Source organism: Eptesicus fuscus, chromosome 15 (assembly GCF_027574615.1).
Source record: "Eptesicus fuscus isolate TK198812 chromosome 15, DD_ASM_mEF_20220401, whole genome shotgun sequence".
NCBI classification, from domain to species: domain Eukaryota; kingdom Metazoa; phylum Chordata; class Mammalia; order Chiroptera; family Vespertilionidae; genus Eptesicus; species Eptesicus fuscus.
In genome coordinates this window covers 34,643,462-34,657,444 of record NC_072487.1, presented here as the reverse complement: position 1 = coordinate 34,657,444, position 13,983 = coordinate 34,643,462, and the positions used below count along the sequence as shown (strand labels likewise).

The window sequence follows — 13,983 nt, the reverse complement described above, 5'->3', positions numbered from 1 at the left end:
TTGACTGCTTCTTTCTTACTGTGTGACCTTGGGCAAGTTACTTAACCTCTCAATATCATAATTTCTCTATAAATAGAATGTCAATACAGTAATAGTACCTGATTCAAATACTTGAGGATTTGTGTGAAAATCAAACAAGATACTGGAATCGAGTTCACTGTAAACAAAAAAACATGTATCCTCTTACTCTTTGCTGAGCAGGCAAAACTTTGGGGCAGCTTCTTGATTCACCCTGTGCATCTTTCTTAGATACTATTCTTCCTTCAGCCTGATGGGTGAAGTGAAACCAAGGATATTTAGCAATCATTTAAGCAGTGTTCCCACAGGCCTAGCTGACCACCACCCTGTAAGGCTGGGGTTTAAAACTCATTTAAAAATTTTCCTTTTGTTGTTAAGAGTTACCAAATCTACTTTAAAATATGAAGCACTGACTAAAAGTGCATGCTCTTTTACTCCAGAAAGATCTTCAGGCCTAAGATGATTTATCATTATCCTCCTTCAATTAAAAGCATTGTCAAGCGCCAAGCTTACCTGGCGGCCTGACCAAGCATATGTTTCAGTTATGCTGGGCTATCGTATCTTCCTTGTATCTTTTATGCCACGAGTAAGTTGGCTAATGACCTTGAAATCTTAGAGCCTCTGACTCTACACATAAGTGTTTTTCAAAAAGGACAAGACTGCAGGGAGTAACTTGATGCTCTGGGTCACCAGAGAGGAAGGCAGTGGGCAGCAGCTACAAAGCCACACAGCTCCGCTGAACCTGGACCGTGTTTCCTGACGATCTAGTCAACGCAAGCCTCCAGGCTGGGAACTAGTTGTTCAGGGAGGAGGAGGATTCCTGAACTCGGTCATAAAGGGAGGTGCTTTGTTTTGTGCTTAAATAAATAAGTTTTGATTATTTTTATCACTTTACCAAGGTATAATTTATATAAAATAAAATTCATCTATTTATATGTCAAGACTATATATATGTGTGTGTGTGTGTGTGTGTGTGTGTGTATCTATAATAATAAAAGTGTAATATGCTAATTAGACCAAATGTCCTTCTGGACGACATTCCGGATGAAGCCGGGGATGCGAGGGAAGCCTGGGTCCCGGGTGCCAGAGGGAAGCTGGTGCTGGCAGCCAGGGGGAAGGAAGGCCTACTCTTGCATGACTTTCGTGCATCAGGCCTCTTGTCCTTTATAATAAAAGTGTATGCAAATCGACCAAATGGCGGAATGACCAGTCGGCAGGGGATGACCAGTTGGTGGGGGGCGGGGCCTGGCCAGCCAAGGCATGTGCCATTGGGCAGAGGGAGGGAACAGCAATGGGGGGAGGGGCGACCAGTGGCAGCAATGAGGGGGGCTGGCACCGTCCCCTGATGGACCCATCCAGTTGCCTCCCACAGAGGGAGGCCAGACTGCGGTAGGACATCCCCTGAGGACTCCCAGACTGTGAGAGGTTGCAGGCCAGGCTGATGGACCTCCCCAGTGCACGAATTTTTGTGCACTGGGCCTCTGGTATCCTCTCTAATAATAGGCAAATATGCAAATTGACCATACCTCCGACACACCCATAAGCCACGCCCACAAGCCACGTCCACCATCCAATCAGCGTGAGTATGCAAATTAACCCAAACCAAGATGGCTACAGCCACAGAGAGCAAGGTTTCCTAGGTAACAGAGGAAGCCAAGCATTCCGCCTGCCCTAGCCAGGCCTAAGCCTCCACTCAAGCTACAAAGTTTCAATTATAGAAGGTAAACAAATTCAAACAAATGGCGGCAGAATGGAGCTTGAGAGAGCAGGCCAGGGTTGCCGCCGGCAACAGGGGAAGCAAAGCTTTCCGCACACCCTGGTTGGGCCCACCTGCTTAAGGCAACAAAGTTTCAATTATAACCCCAACACAAATGGCTGCCGGCCGGCCTCGGAGGGAGCCCCAGGCTTGGCTCCGCTCCAGGCTACAAAGTTTCAATTGTAGAAGAAAATAAATTCCAGATACCAGGGCCTCAGCTTGGGTTGCCAGGGGGCGTGGCCGGCCTGCAAACCACCACAGGCCCCTCGCTCAGGCCGCCCCACACCCCAAGGGAACCCGCACCTGATCCGGGACGCCCTTCAGGGCAAACCAACTGGCCCCCACCCCAGTACCAGGCCTCTATCCTATCTAATAAAAGAGTAATCTGCAGATTGATCATCACTGCAACACACAATATAGCTGCCCCCATATGGTCAAAGATCCTGCCCCCATGTGGACACAAGATGGCCACCACAAGATGGCCAGCAGGAGAGGGCAGTTGGGAGGCACCCGGCCTGCAAGAGAGGGCAGTTGAGAAGGACCAGGCCTGCAAGGGAGGGCAGTTGGAGGTGATCAACCCTGCAGGAGAGGGCAGTTAGGGGTGACCAGGCTGGCAGAGGAGGGAAGTTGGGGGCAAACAGGCTGGCAGCAGAGTGGTTTAGGGGGTGATCGGGCGTGCAGGCAGAAGCGGTTAGGGGCAATCAGGAAGGCAGGTAGGCAAGCAGTTGGGAGCTAGCAGTCCTGGATTGTGAGAGGGATGTCCGACTGCCCATTTAGGCCCGATCCCGGTGGAATCGGGCCTAAACGGGCAGTTGGACATCTCTCAAGGGGTCCCATATTGGAGAGGGTACAGGCTGGGCTGAGGGATAAACCCCCTCCGTGCACGAATTTTCGTGCACTGGGCCTCTAGTTATATATATAAAAGCCTAATATGCTAATTGTCCCTCCGACCGTTTGAGCAGTCGCTATGACGTGCACTGACCACTAGGGGGCAGATGCTCCGACTTGTAGGTTAGCTTGCTGCTAGGGTCTGGCCGATCAGGACTGAGCAAGATGGGCTGGACATGCCCTGGAGCCCTCCCGCAGTCCCTCCCCAGCTGGCCAACCTCCCGCATCCCTCCCCGGCCCTGATTGTGCATCGGTGGGGTCTCTCGGCCTGACTTGCGCCCTCTCACAATCTGGGACCCCTCGGGGGATGTCAGAGAGCCGGTTTCAGCCCAATTCCTGCAGGCCAGGCCAAGGGACCCCACTGGTGCATGAATCCGTGCACTGGGCCTCCAGTATATGTATATAGTTGTATAACTATGTTGTGTAGCTACTGCCATAATTAAGATATAGAACATTTTTATCAGCCCAAACCAAAGAGTTACCTCATGGCTCTTTGCAACAATAAATGTGTGATAATAAACAATTAACCTTTTCTGTCAAAGAAGGGAGTTTAGGCAACTGCCATTTTGGTTCGTGTGACTTGCAGCTCCCCTGGGGGCCACCATTTTGAAATGGCAAAGGTCTTCCCCTCCCTTTTTCCTTTAAATTAGCCAATCCCGCAAGACTCTGAGCCTAAGCTCTGACCAGTCAAGAGTGAGGGACAGATGACGTGCATCAGACATAAAAGACTGAGCGAACAGCTGCTCAGGGTGTGTGCTGCCAGGCCCTGTGTGTGCACACCCTCCTTCAGGAGTAAAGATCTTTGCCTTGCTGTCTGGCTCCCGAGGATCCTTGGTGTTCTGCCAAGACCCCTGGTTTTGGGGGCTTGCCTTATTTCTAATGAATGGGATTGATTTTTAAATTGTATAAATATTTTAAGTCACAGGAACAAAAGAAGGTTATTTAACCAAATGGACCCTCCAATAATTGAAATTAAGAATATGAATAAAGGTGGGCCATGAAGTCAATGTTCCCATTGGAGAGCAACTGCATGTCGCTTAGTTCTGTGTTCTAGACTGGATGTCATTGAAATCCCTGCTTAAAATGGTCTTTAATCCCCCAGTCCCCCAGAGTAGTGTTAAGGGCTTCTGTCAGCACTAGCTGGTTCCCCCATGGCCACAGTGACTTGGCACAGGCCCAGGAGGCTGTGTCAGAGGAAGGGCTGAGAATAGGGTGCTGGACACCCTCACAACGACCATGCCTTCCTAGAGACAATACAGTGGCAAAGTCCTTGCCAACATGGCAGGCAAGAGAGAATGAGTCCTAGGAGAATTAACAGCTTTCTGCTATTATGAGTCCTGGGGTACAGCATAATATTTTTAAATTTTGCCCATACTTCTGTGAACCAGGTTATTAAGTTATGATTATTGAATTATTTTTAATAAACCCCTTTTGATGGTGCCATCTCTTTTCTGCCTTGACCTTGACTAAATTGGCTAGAGAATTTCAGGGCAGTGACTCCTATGATAAATGTTTTTGTTTTTTCCCCTTTGAAAAAAATTTTAATACAGGATACACTTGAACATGTTTATCTGCTATGGCAAAATAATTCACATCATCCTGTAGCAAAAACAATGTATGGAGAGACTAATTAAATATTAGGTTATCTCTCTCCCACTACCTTAGTCTGGCATGACTGATCTTAGAGACAAAACAGCACAGATCTAAAGGATGCAGTAAGGACGGAGGTCATCACAGACCAGTCGATACTTGCATGCTTGCAGGATTAACACTGTCTGGATTCCAAAGACCAGCTAAATATGTTCAAGATAAAGCTACAGTACATATTTCAGACTGAGGATTTGTAACAAATAGATATAGACTACATTCTGAAAAATAAGTATTTTCACATGTGTTACAGGCCATTTCTGAACTCAGCATCATAGCCAGGCCCAGCTGCATCATCCTGATACTTGGTTCCTACCCATAACCTCTGCAGAGAATCCTTCCTTGGCTACTCCATTTAAGCAGGATGTTCCATACCACCAGTTATTACTGCATCAAGTTCATTTCCCATGAGCATGTGTTACAATTTACAATTACAAAAATATCTGTATATATTTCCTTTACTTGTTACTGTCTGTCTTCTCCATGACTCTAAGTTCCACCAGAACCAGGGGCTATGTCTAGGACACAAAAATCCCTTCATAAATAATTCTTGTGTGAGTAAATGGTGAACAACAGGGATAGCACAAAAAGCAAAGACAAGGTAGAAGAGCATTAATTCCCTTCACTACCATATATATTTGTGTTGCCTCCCTTATAGACAAAACAACATTTTAGATCTGGCTCCCTTGCAGTGTATCCAAGGATGCTAGCTTCTTTGAGGCTGTAAGTATCTCTAATGAGGGCTCTAGTCTGCATGTGTTTGCCTTGTTTTACACAGCATTTGGCACAGCCCCAAGCACAGATGGGAGCTTCATAAATATTATTGGAAGATAACACACAGTATTATTTAATACCTCCTAGTGGAGTGGAGATAGGCCTTGGGCCACAAATGTATTATGAATGTGCTTTACTTCTCAAATGATTTGAATCAAAATGATTTCAGCAATATAGATTCATCTGCAACCACAAATCAGACATATTCAGAATGACAAAGCCCCAAAAGAATGTCATTTTCAAGGCTGAAACTGTATTATTCCTGTGTGAATGGAATCCTTGTTTTAGCAACACGGTTTAAGGGTAGAAATGAAAGACACTGTAAAGGTAGAAGTGAAAGACACTAAAAGTCTTCCCTCAGGGAACAATGATTATCTGTTAACAATGAAAGTTTGTCTGAATAATTCATCAGTTTCAAGGGTATGGGCCCCCCCCTTATTCAGGAATCCCAGGCAGTTAGGTAAATGCACCATTTAATGTTTCCCAACTACTCAGTTGTCATTCTTCCAGTGCCTGGCAATTCTGGGCACATTCCTGATTTTATTAATGTTTAAAAAATAACCTACATAGGAAACCACTGTTAAAATTTTGAAGCTGCATTTATTTTACATAGGAAGAAAGAAGCTTAGAAAGTGTCCATCATGAGCATCCACCTGGGAGCTACACAACAGATCAAATACCCAAAACAAATCACCACATCAGAGCCCCACAGAATTCTGAATCTCAACCAGCAAGCATGAATAATCCTTTTAAATGGTCACTTACATATCAGAACAAGTCCTTTGTGAAATCTCTAAGCAAGGCCTCTGGTTTCTGACTGAAACAGATTTATTGGGAAGGGGGATAAAGTGAAATCAAGAACTACTGGGAAATTTCCACAAGAAAAGAGGACAAATGGTTTTTGTTGTCAGAATGAAACCAGCCTCTCCTGGGGTCAGGGTTTGAAAAGTTGCTGGCTAACCCATAGGAAAGTTGGGTAATATTCTCAATTGGTTTTTCAGGGATCATCCTAATCAAGTTGTAGTTACTGGGCAGATGCAATAGCAAATTAAATCAGAAGACCTAGTTTCAAATCCTGGGTCCTTTCTTATTAGCTGTGCAACCTTAGGCAAGTCACTTAATCTCTCTGATATTTGATTCAACATCTTTAACATGTTGAGAGTAATGCCTAGCCAATTACCATACTATTATTGCAAAAATCAAGTGAGATCAAATGTATCAAAGTCGTTCTAAATTATAAGATTCTGTATAAGTGGAAGGTTATTATTAACTACACTCCTACACGCTGTTAAGTAACTTACATAACACTCAGGATGTATATAATTCTGGGTTCTTAGTTTCTAAAGATGGTTCCACTTTTGCCTGTTCTCTACAGTTTTAGTGAATCTTTTTTTTTAAAGAAAGGGCATAAGCAAAGGCAAATAGAAAAAAACAACAACAACATAGAATCATATACCCTTCTCTTTGGTGCTGCTAGGCAAGAATTTTAAACTGAGGTGGATCATCATCATGGGCTTGATATCACTATCACCTGAGGAAAAGAAATAAAGTGGGGGACATCCAAAAGGTCTGTGATTATTTTCCCATCTTATGAAAGAATACAAGATCAGTTTACAAAAATTAGCTGTATATCTAATTACTAGCAGCAAAACACTGGACGATTAAATCCATTAAAATATTCCATTTACAGTAACATCAAAATATATAAAAATATGCAGGAATAAACTTAAAGAAAAATTAGGTAAGACCACTAAACTATAACACATATGTATGAAAAAGTAAACTAAAACACTGGACGATTAAATCCATTAAAATATTCCATTTACAGTAACATCAAAATATATAAAAATATGCAGGAATAAACTTAAAGAAAAATTAGGTAAGACCACTAAACTATAACACATATGTATGAAAAAGTAAACTAAAATGTATGTACGAGAAATTAATTAAAACTAAATAAATTAAAAGATATACCACATTCCTGGACTGGAAATCTCAATATTATTAAAATGTAATTTTCCCCAAATTGCTCCATGGATCCCAATCAAAATCTCAAACAGGCTTTTGTAAAAATTGACAAGTTGATACTAAAATGTATACAGAAATGAGAAGGACCTAGGGCACATACTTTTTTTTTTTATTGGACAAAGAAGAAAAAGAGTTGGAGGAGTCACTTGATTGCAATATTTACTTTAAAACTTCAGTAATCAAGACAATGTAATATTGGCATAAGGATAGACAAATAAGTCAATGGAACAGAATAAGAGAATCCTCTAATAAACCCACATATATATGATCAACTGATTTTTAACAAAGGCACCAAAGGAAAAGGAAATGCCTCTCAATAAATAGGGTTAGAACAAATGGATATGGGGAAAAGTGAACTTTTCTCCTGCCTTCTACCACACACAAAAATTAATTCAAAATCATCAAGACTTAAAAATATCAAAATTAAAACTGCAATGATTCTAGAAGAAAACAAAGGAAATAATCTTTCTGACCTTGGGGTAAGCAAAAATTTCTTATAGAGGACAAAAAATTATATACTAACCATTCAAGAAAAACATAATAAATTGAAGTTCATTAAAATTTAAAAGTTATACACATCTAAAGATACCATTAAGAATATGAAAAGGCAAGCACCAAGCATGGAGAAAATATTTGTAATACATATATCTCACAAAAGCCTTATTATCCATAACATATAAAGAATTTCTATAAGTCAATAACAAAAAGACAACCCAATTTTTAATTGAGCAAATACATTAAAAAGTTACAAAAATGAACAATAAGCATATGAAAATAAGCACAACATCACTAGAGATTAAGATGATACAAATCTAAACCCAAATGAAATGATATTTTATACTCACTAGGATGACTAAAATAAAAAAGACAACACCAAATGATAATGATATAAAGCATCTAAAACTCTCACAGATTGCAATTAAGAATGTAAAAATGGAAAATCGTTTGGCAGTTTCTTAAAAAATTAAACATACGTCAACCTACAATCAGTATTCTAATCCTAGATATTTACCCAGGAGAAACGAAGATGTGTCCACAAAAAGACTTGTATAAAAATGCTCATTACAGCATGATTCACAATAGCTAGTGATTGAAAACAACCCAAATGTCCATCAACAGGAGACTGGAAAAATATATTGTGATCTATTCATCCCTTGGTATACTACACAGCAACAAAAAGGAATGAACTACTAACCCATGCAATGACTTTGGAAAATACATTAAGATGACTCATTTCACTGTATGTAAATTTTACCTCATGAATAAATAAATAACACCAAAAGGAAATAACCACACTAATCCAGAAGGTGGGATTCTGCAGGACAACTGGTCAGGTCTCCTCAAAAATCACTGTCATTAAGTACAAGAGGAAAGGATTGTGCTAAATTATAAAAGACTTAAGGGACATAGCAACCAGATGCAATGTATGGTCTTGTATGGTCTTGCTTTGGGCAACAAATCCATTAAAGACATTTTGGGGACACCTGGGAGAAATGTGAATATAATCTTGGTTTTAGATGACAAAATGTATTAATACAAAACTGAAGATTGTTGCTGGAAAAGGAAAAACAAGTTACCAGGCATTTCAAATCTCTTTTTGGTATTACTAAAAAGCAATTATATGATGTATTACACATATTATATATTATGCATATTATATTATGCATATTATAATTACTTATGTATATTATATGTGTATAGAAGGAGAGCCTATAGCAAATATACATTTTCTATTAACATAGGTAACTCAGGGAAAGGGATGTGATGTTTACATTTACTTATTTGTTGTGTCTTCTAAGTTTCCAACAAGTACTGCTTCCATAATAATGTATGCTGCTTTAAAATATTAGACTCTGAAATTCCTTGTTTTACAAGACAAGGTAAAAAAAGATGGTAGGGATGTGTAGGGCAAGGAGAAAACAATCTAACACTTGGATCTACTAAGTGAATATCTGTTGGGTACATCTCATTTCTTCTCATAACAAACCTATAATTGATCATCCCTACTTTTACAAACTTAATAAGAATACAAGCCAGCAGCTTAACATATTATCTGACCTGAAAACCCATGTTCTTTTCACGCCTCACTTACATATTGTTTTATTACTAAACATTTATGAAGTATTTATTATGTACCATTTAACACTGTTAAATGATTTACATGAAACACCTCTCTCCTACCTCATAACAATCTATGTAAGGATGATACTATTATTATCATCCTCATATCCCCACAACTAAGAAGTGACAGGACCAAGAATCAAATTCAGCCCACCTGGTTCTACATGTTCCTACCCAGGACACTATCCTTGTCTCTAAGTTCACCAAGTTCCCACAGAGTATGGAAGAATGAGTCACTGCTAGTGGCAAAGCAAAATGACATCAGGGCTACCATGAAGTTTTTCACAATGATATCCTTGCTTACCTGTCCAGGGCCGTGCTGGTGGGCATACTCCTCCCAAACCCTCGGACCCCCATCTGACGGAAATATGGAATGCAAGAGAGGTTGGCAGCAATGATGGCCAGGGAGTCAGAAGGGCTCACAAAGAAGCCATTTTGGCCCAGGATCATGTAACGATCCTGTGGGAAAGAATGTATTAAGATGATCAGACAGAGGCAACTGCTACTAGCAGCCCATTCCCATAATCACCACATTCCTGCCATCATATATTTAAAACAACTTGAATGAGGCCAAAGAGGGCATGGGAAACCTTCTTTTAAATCCCTGAATATTGTAGGCCCCAAGATCTTGACGCAACTAAGAATGTGTCACACCTGTTGAAATATGGATGGCTACCTCAGGTTTCAGTAGCCTCCATATCCTAATTCACATAGTCCCCCAAACATAATGGAAAACAGGGGTGACAGCTAAACCAGCTGGTTCCTTAACATGGTGCTTTCAACAAAACCAGCCATAAAAAAAGATTTATTGCATGAATATTTTTTTAAAGAAATAACCTTTTCATAACATAATGTTTACCAGGAACTAAGAACAGTAATGGCTAAGTTGCAATACTTATTAAACAGAAGAGCAGACACAGTGCCAGTTAGAGTTCATATGCCCCATACATGTCGGCCCCAGATGGGTTCATTAATTCTCTGATTTCCAATGCTTGGTTCATTAACGTGGCAAAAGGGTCACAGCAGGCAAAAAACATTTCTACTTACCCCATCAGCATCAAATGCAGCTCCAAATCCATATTCCCCTCCTTTCATAGCTTCCAGAAGGGTCGTTGCATATGTCAGGTTTGGATCAGGATGCTGCCCGCCAAAATCTTCCAGGGGAACACAGTTTATTGCAGAATTGGCTGGGGCTCCCAGCTCATCACACAGGACTTTTCTCACATAGGGTCCCATAACTGAAAAAAGATACACAGCAATGTAAAATCTTTGCAGAACCCCACCACCACCAAGAGTGTTTTGTTAGAACAAGGATGACTATTTAGTATCATCATATATATATATATATATATATATATATATATATATATATATATATATATATATATATATATTCTACCAGCTTTCTCAAGACACAAGAAGAATAATATTTACATCCATTACTATTCACTGAGCATCTACTACGTGCCAGTTAGCTTGTTAGGCACAGAGATCTATTCAGTAATCCAGTTACATGAAACTTTTCTCCAAAACTTTTCTAAAATGCTGTCAGAAAGAAATCAACTATTTAATAATGATTCACTGTCTTTTGCTTTTTATGTATTAAAAGCTTTAGCTAAATATATGCAAAAGCACTAAAAGGCTCTAGCAATGTTCTTTGTTTCTGCAATTGTTGTAACTCTGCCAAGTGTATAATTAGACACTGTAGACCACTGAAGCATACAAAACTAAACACATTTTATAAAATAAATGCTGATGGATAGTTTTCCAGTTCAACACACATTTATGGATTGCCTAACATGAAATTCCTGTAGAAATGGAGGGGATCATATTCAAGGGACTCAAAGCACATGGTTCCTGTATTGGTGGGTTCTTAATCTAGTAGTGGGATGAGTCAAATCTACAGGTGAGTGACTGCAATGGTTAGACAAGCACAATTCATGTGTATTTATAAAATCATCAGATCGAATGGCTTAAGAAAAACAATGACCAGGGTAAGGCTTCCAGAAGGAGACAGCATTTCTGCATGGACTTGAAGGAAGAACATAAATTTGACAGGGGTGAGGAAGGAGATGCCATCCAAATGAAAAGAACATTATCAGTAAGGAAATAGAGCCTAAGACAGAATACACAGCATGTTTGGGGACCAGCAGGTAATTCTGTTAGCTGAAATTTATGAAAAGGATTGCTTTCCATTTATTCTTCATTAATATAACACAAATCTCAAATAGTGAGGCAGCTCTTGATTTTGCCAGCCCAGCACTCATTTCCCCTTCCTCTAGTAGCAACATTTTGGGTTTCCTTGGAAGAGCTTACCCCTTTCCCATCTCAGTTCATGTGATCTGGGTATGGCTAAGTCCCACTTCCCCAAAAGCTGGGGAGGTGACTGAGATCTGTCCAATCAGTGTCCTTCATTCCTCTGCCAGAATGATGATTCAGAGATGGGCATATAGCTAGGCAGTGAGGCTCAAACCCAGAAATACTACTCAAACTATCTAGAAAGAGCAGCTTTCTTTCCTCTGGCCAGATAATGCTAAGGAAAAAACCGGAAAGATCCTTTTCTGGTGGATATGACCAGCCTAATGGGAAAGAACAAAACAGCCCAGACAGAAGGCCTTGAAGTCCATGGAGGATAAGCACCACACATGGGCTCAGAGAGCTCAACAGATTTTTAGTGCCTCACTCCTAAACATGTCAGAGAGCCACGGATCACCAAACTTTTGAGGAATGCATTTCACATGAGTCTAAAACAGAGTAAAGAGCAATTTGAAGGAAACAAAAACTACACAGAGAGAAGAAAACTTCTAAAATATGTCAGTAACATCCTAATAAAGATCAACAAGATATGTTAGAATTATAGGGAGTGGCTATAGGGTTAAGCCTCAGACTGACTTGTGACAAAGCCACAAACAAGTCCCAGCTTAGAGGGTACAGCCCTCTTAGCATAATTAAGCTTGACCTTATGACACTCCCTAGATCCTTCCTAGGTAGCTAATGGGCTGCGGGAGGGGCAGCAAGTTCTGCCAAAACAAGTGAAACTCACAAGAACACTGTAACTATGGTGACCACTACCTTGTTTACCTCTGACTATAAAATAAAGCATCAGCTTGCAGTCTGGATCTCTCTCTGTGGCCTCAGCCAGGCACAGAAGATCCAACTAGACCCAGCTTATTCTCTTTGTCTGTCTTTTCTACATCCTTCGCCGCCTTCCCTCAGGTTCACTAAACCCTTGCCTGTGCTGGCACGGCACAAGACTAGCTAACATTGAAAAGACTAACAATACTAAGCATTGATGAGGACAGAGAGAAACGGGAGCCCTCATACATTCCTGGTAATGTAAATGGTACAGCCACTTTGGAAAACAGTTGGGCAGTTTCTAGATATTTACCCAAGACAAATGAAATCATATCTCCCTACAAAGACTTGTTCACAAATGTTTGTAGCAGCTTTGTTTGTAATGGCCAAAACCTAGAAATAACCCTAATTACATGAACTGGTGAATGGATAAACAAATGGTACATCCCTACAATGCATTACTACTCAGTCAAAATAAGGAATAACTACTAATACACACAACACCATGAATGCATCTCTGAAACATCATGCTGACTGAAAGAAGCCTAAAGAAAAAGGTGACACATTACATGGGGCTTTCTGAAAAAGGCAAAATTATGCAGGCAGAGAGCAGATGAGTGATTGCCAGGGGCTAAGTATTAGAGACTGGGTTTGATTTCAAAGGGGCACAGAGGTATTTTTTGAAGTGAGGGAAATAGTCTATATTTTGATTGTCATATTGGTTACATAACTATTTATATTTGTCAAACTTCATCCAACTGTATACCTACAAGGTATGAATTTTGCATATATATAAATTATACCTCAGCAAACCTGACTTATTAAAAAGAAATATGGCATTCATGAAACATGAATAAGAAGCTTTTTTTAAAAGAAATTATTTGAAAAGCAAAAAAAATTGGGAGAGATTAAAAATGTGATAGTGGGACTGAAAAACTTAATGGAAGCAATTGGAGATAAAGCTAATTAAATTTCCCAGAAAGTATCACAAAATAAAGAGAAGGTAAATGGATGGTGGGAGGAAAATAGGATAATGAGAGTATCAGTTCTATAGGGCCAATATCTAAACAACAGCCATTCTGGAAAGGAAGAGGGAAATAATGGAGGAAATCATCCAAGAAGTAATTCAAAGTAATTTCCCAGAATAAAAGGGCATAATTTTCCATATTAACAGGATCCACCTCATACTGCCTGACTCTTTCAGTGGCTGAACCTTAAGGGCAGTGGGCAGGGCTTAGGGTGCCCTGTGCCTTCTGCTGAGTGGCCTCAGGCATGGTACTAGTGGCAGCCAGCCACGGTTAGCAGTGTGGCTTCTCCCACGCACCTCCAGGCCTAGCACATGTAGCTAGCTGCCAACATTGAATCACTTCGTAGCTCCTACCAGGTAGCACCAGGCCAGTTACAGGCAGCAGCTGATTTTGGCCTGTACTGGAGCAGTTCCCAAGAGGCCCCAGAACCAACACACCTCATGGCTGGCTTTAGACCACAACAAAGCACTATCCAATTAGCTCCACAAGTGGCACCCCCAAACGGTGGTCTCGGCAGGCACCAGAGCCCACTGGGGCAAATCCCACTCTATAGGGTCAGCCTGAGCACAGCAGCTCATACATAACCTGTGGTCATGGCCAGTCTTCACAACCAGTCAGCCTGAGGGTTAACCCCACCCACTGATGTGC

At 40.8% G+C, this 13,983-nt stretch overlaps 1 protein-coding gene across 1 annotated transcript in view; it reads right to left on the bottom strand.

Moving 5' to 3' along the window:
• The window catches only part of PGM5 (phosphoglucomutase 5), a 170,454-nt gene that overhangs the window by 122,001 nt on the left and 34,470 nt on the right, over nt 1-13,983 (bottom strand). Inside the window, exons 5-6 of the mRNA XM_008144963.3 lie at nt 10,280-10,470; nt 9,537-9,691 (exon numbers count right to left, since the gene is read on the bottom strand). Coding sequence (XP_008143185.1) covers nt 9,537-9,691; nt 10,280-10,470 — 346 coding nt within the window. The remainder of the gene's footprint in view (nt 1-9,536; nt 9,692-10,279; nt 10,471-13,983) is intronic.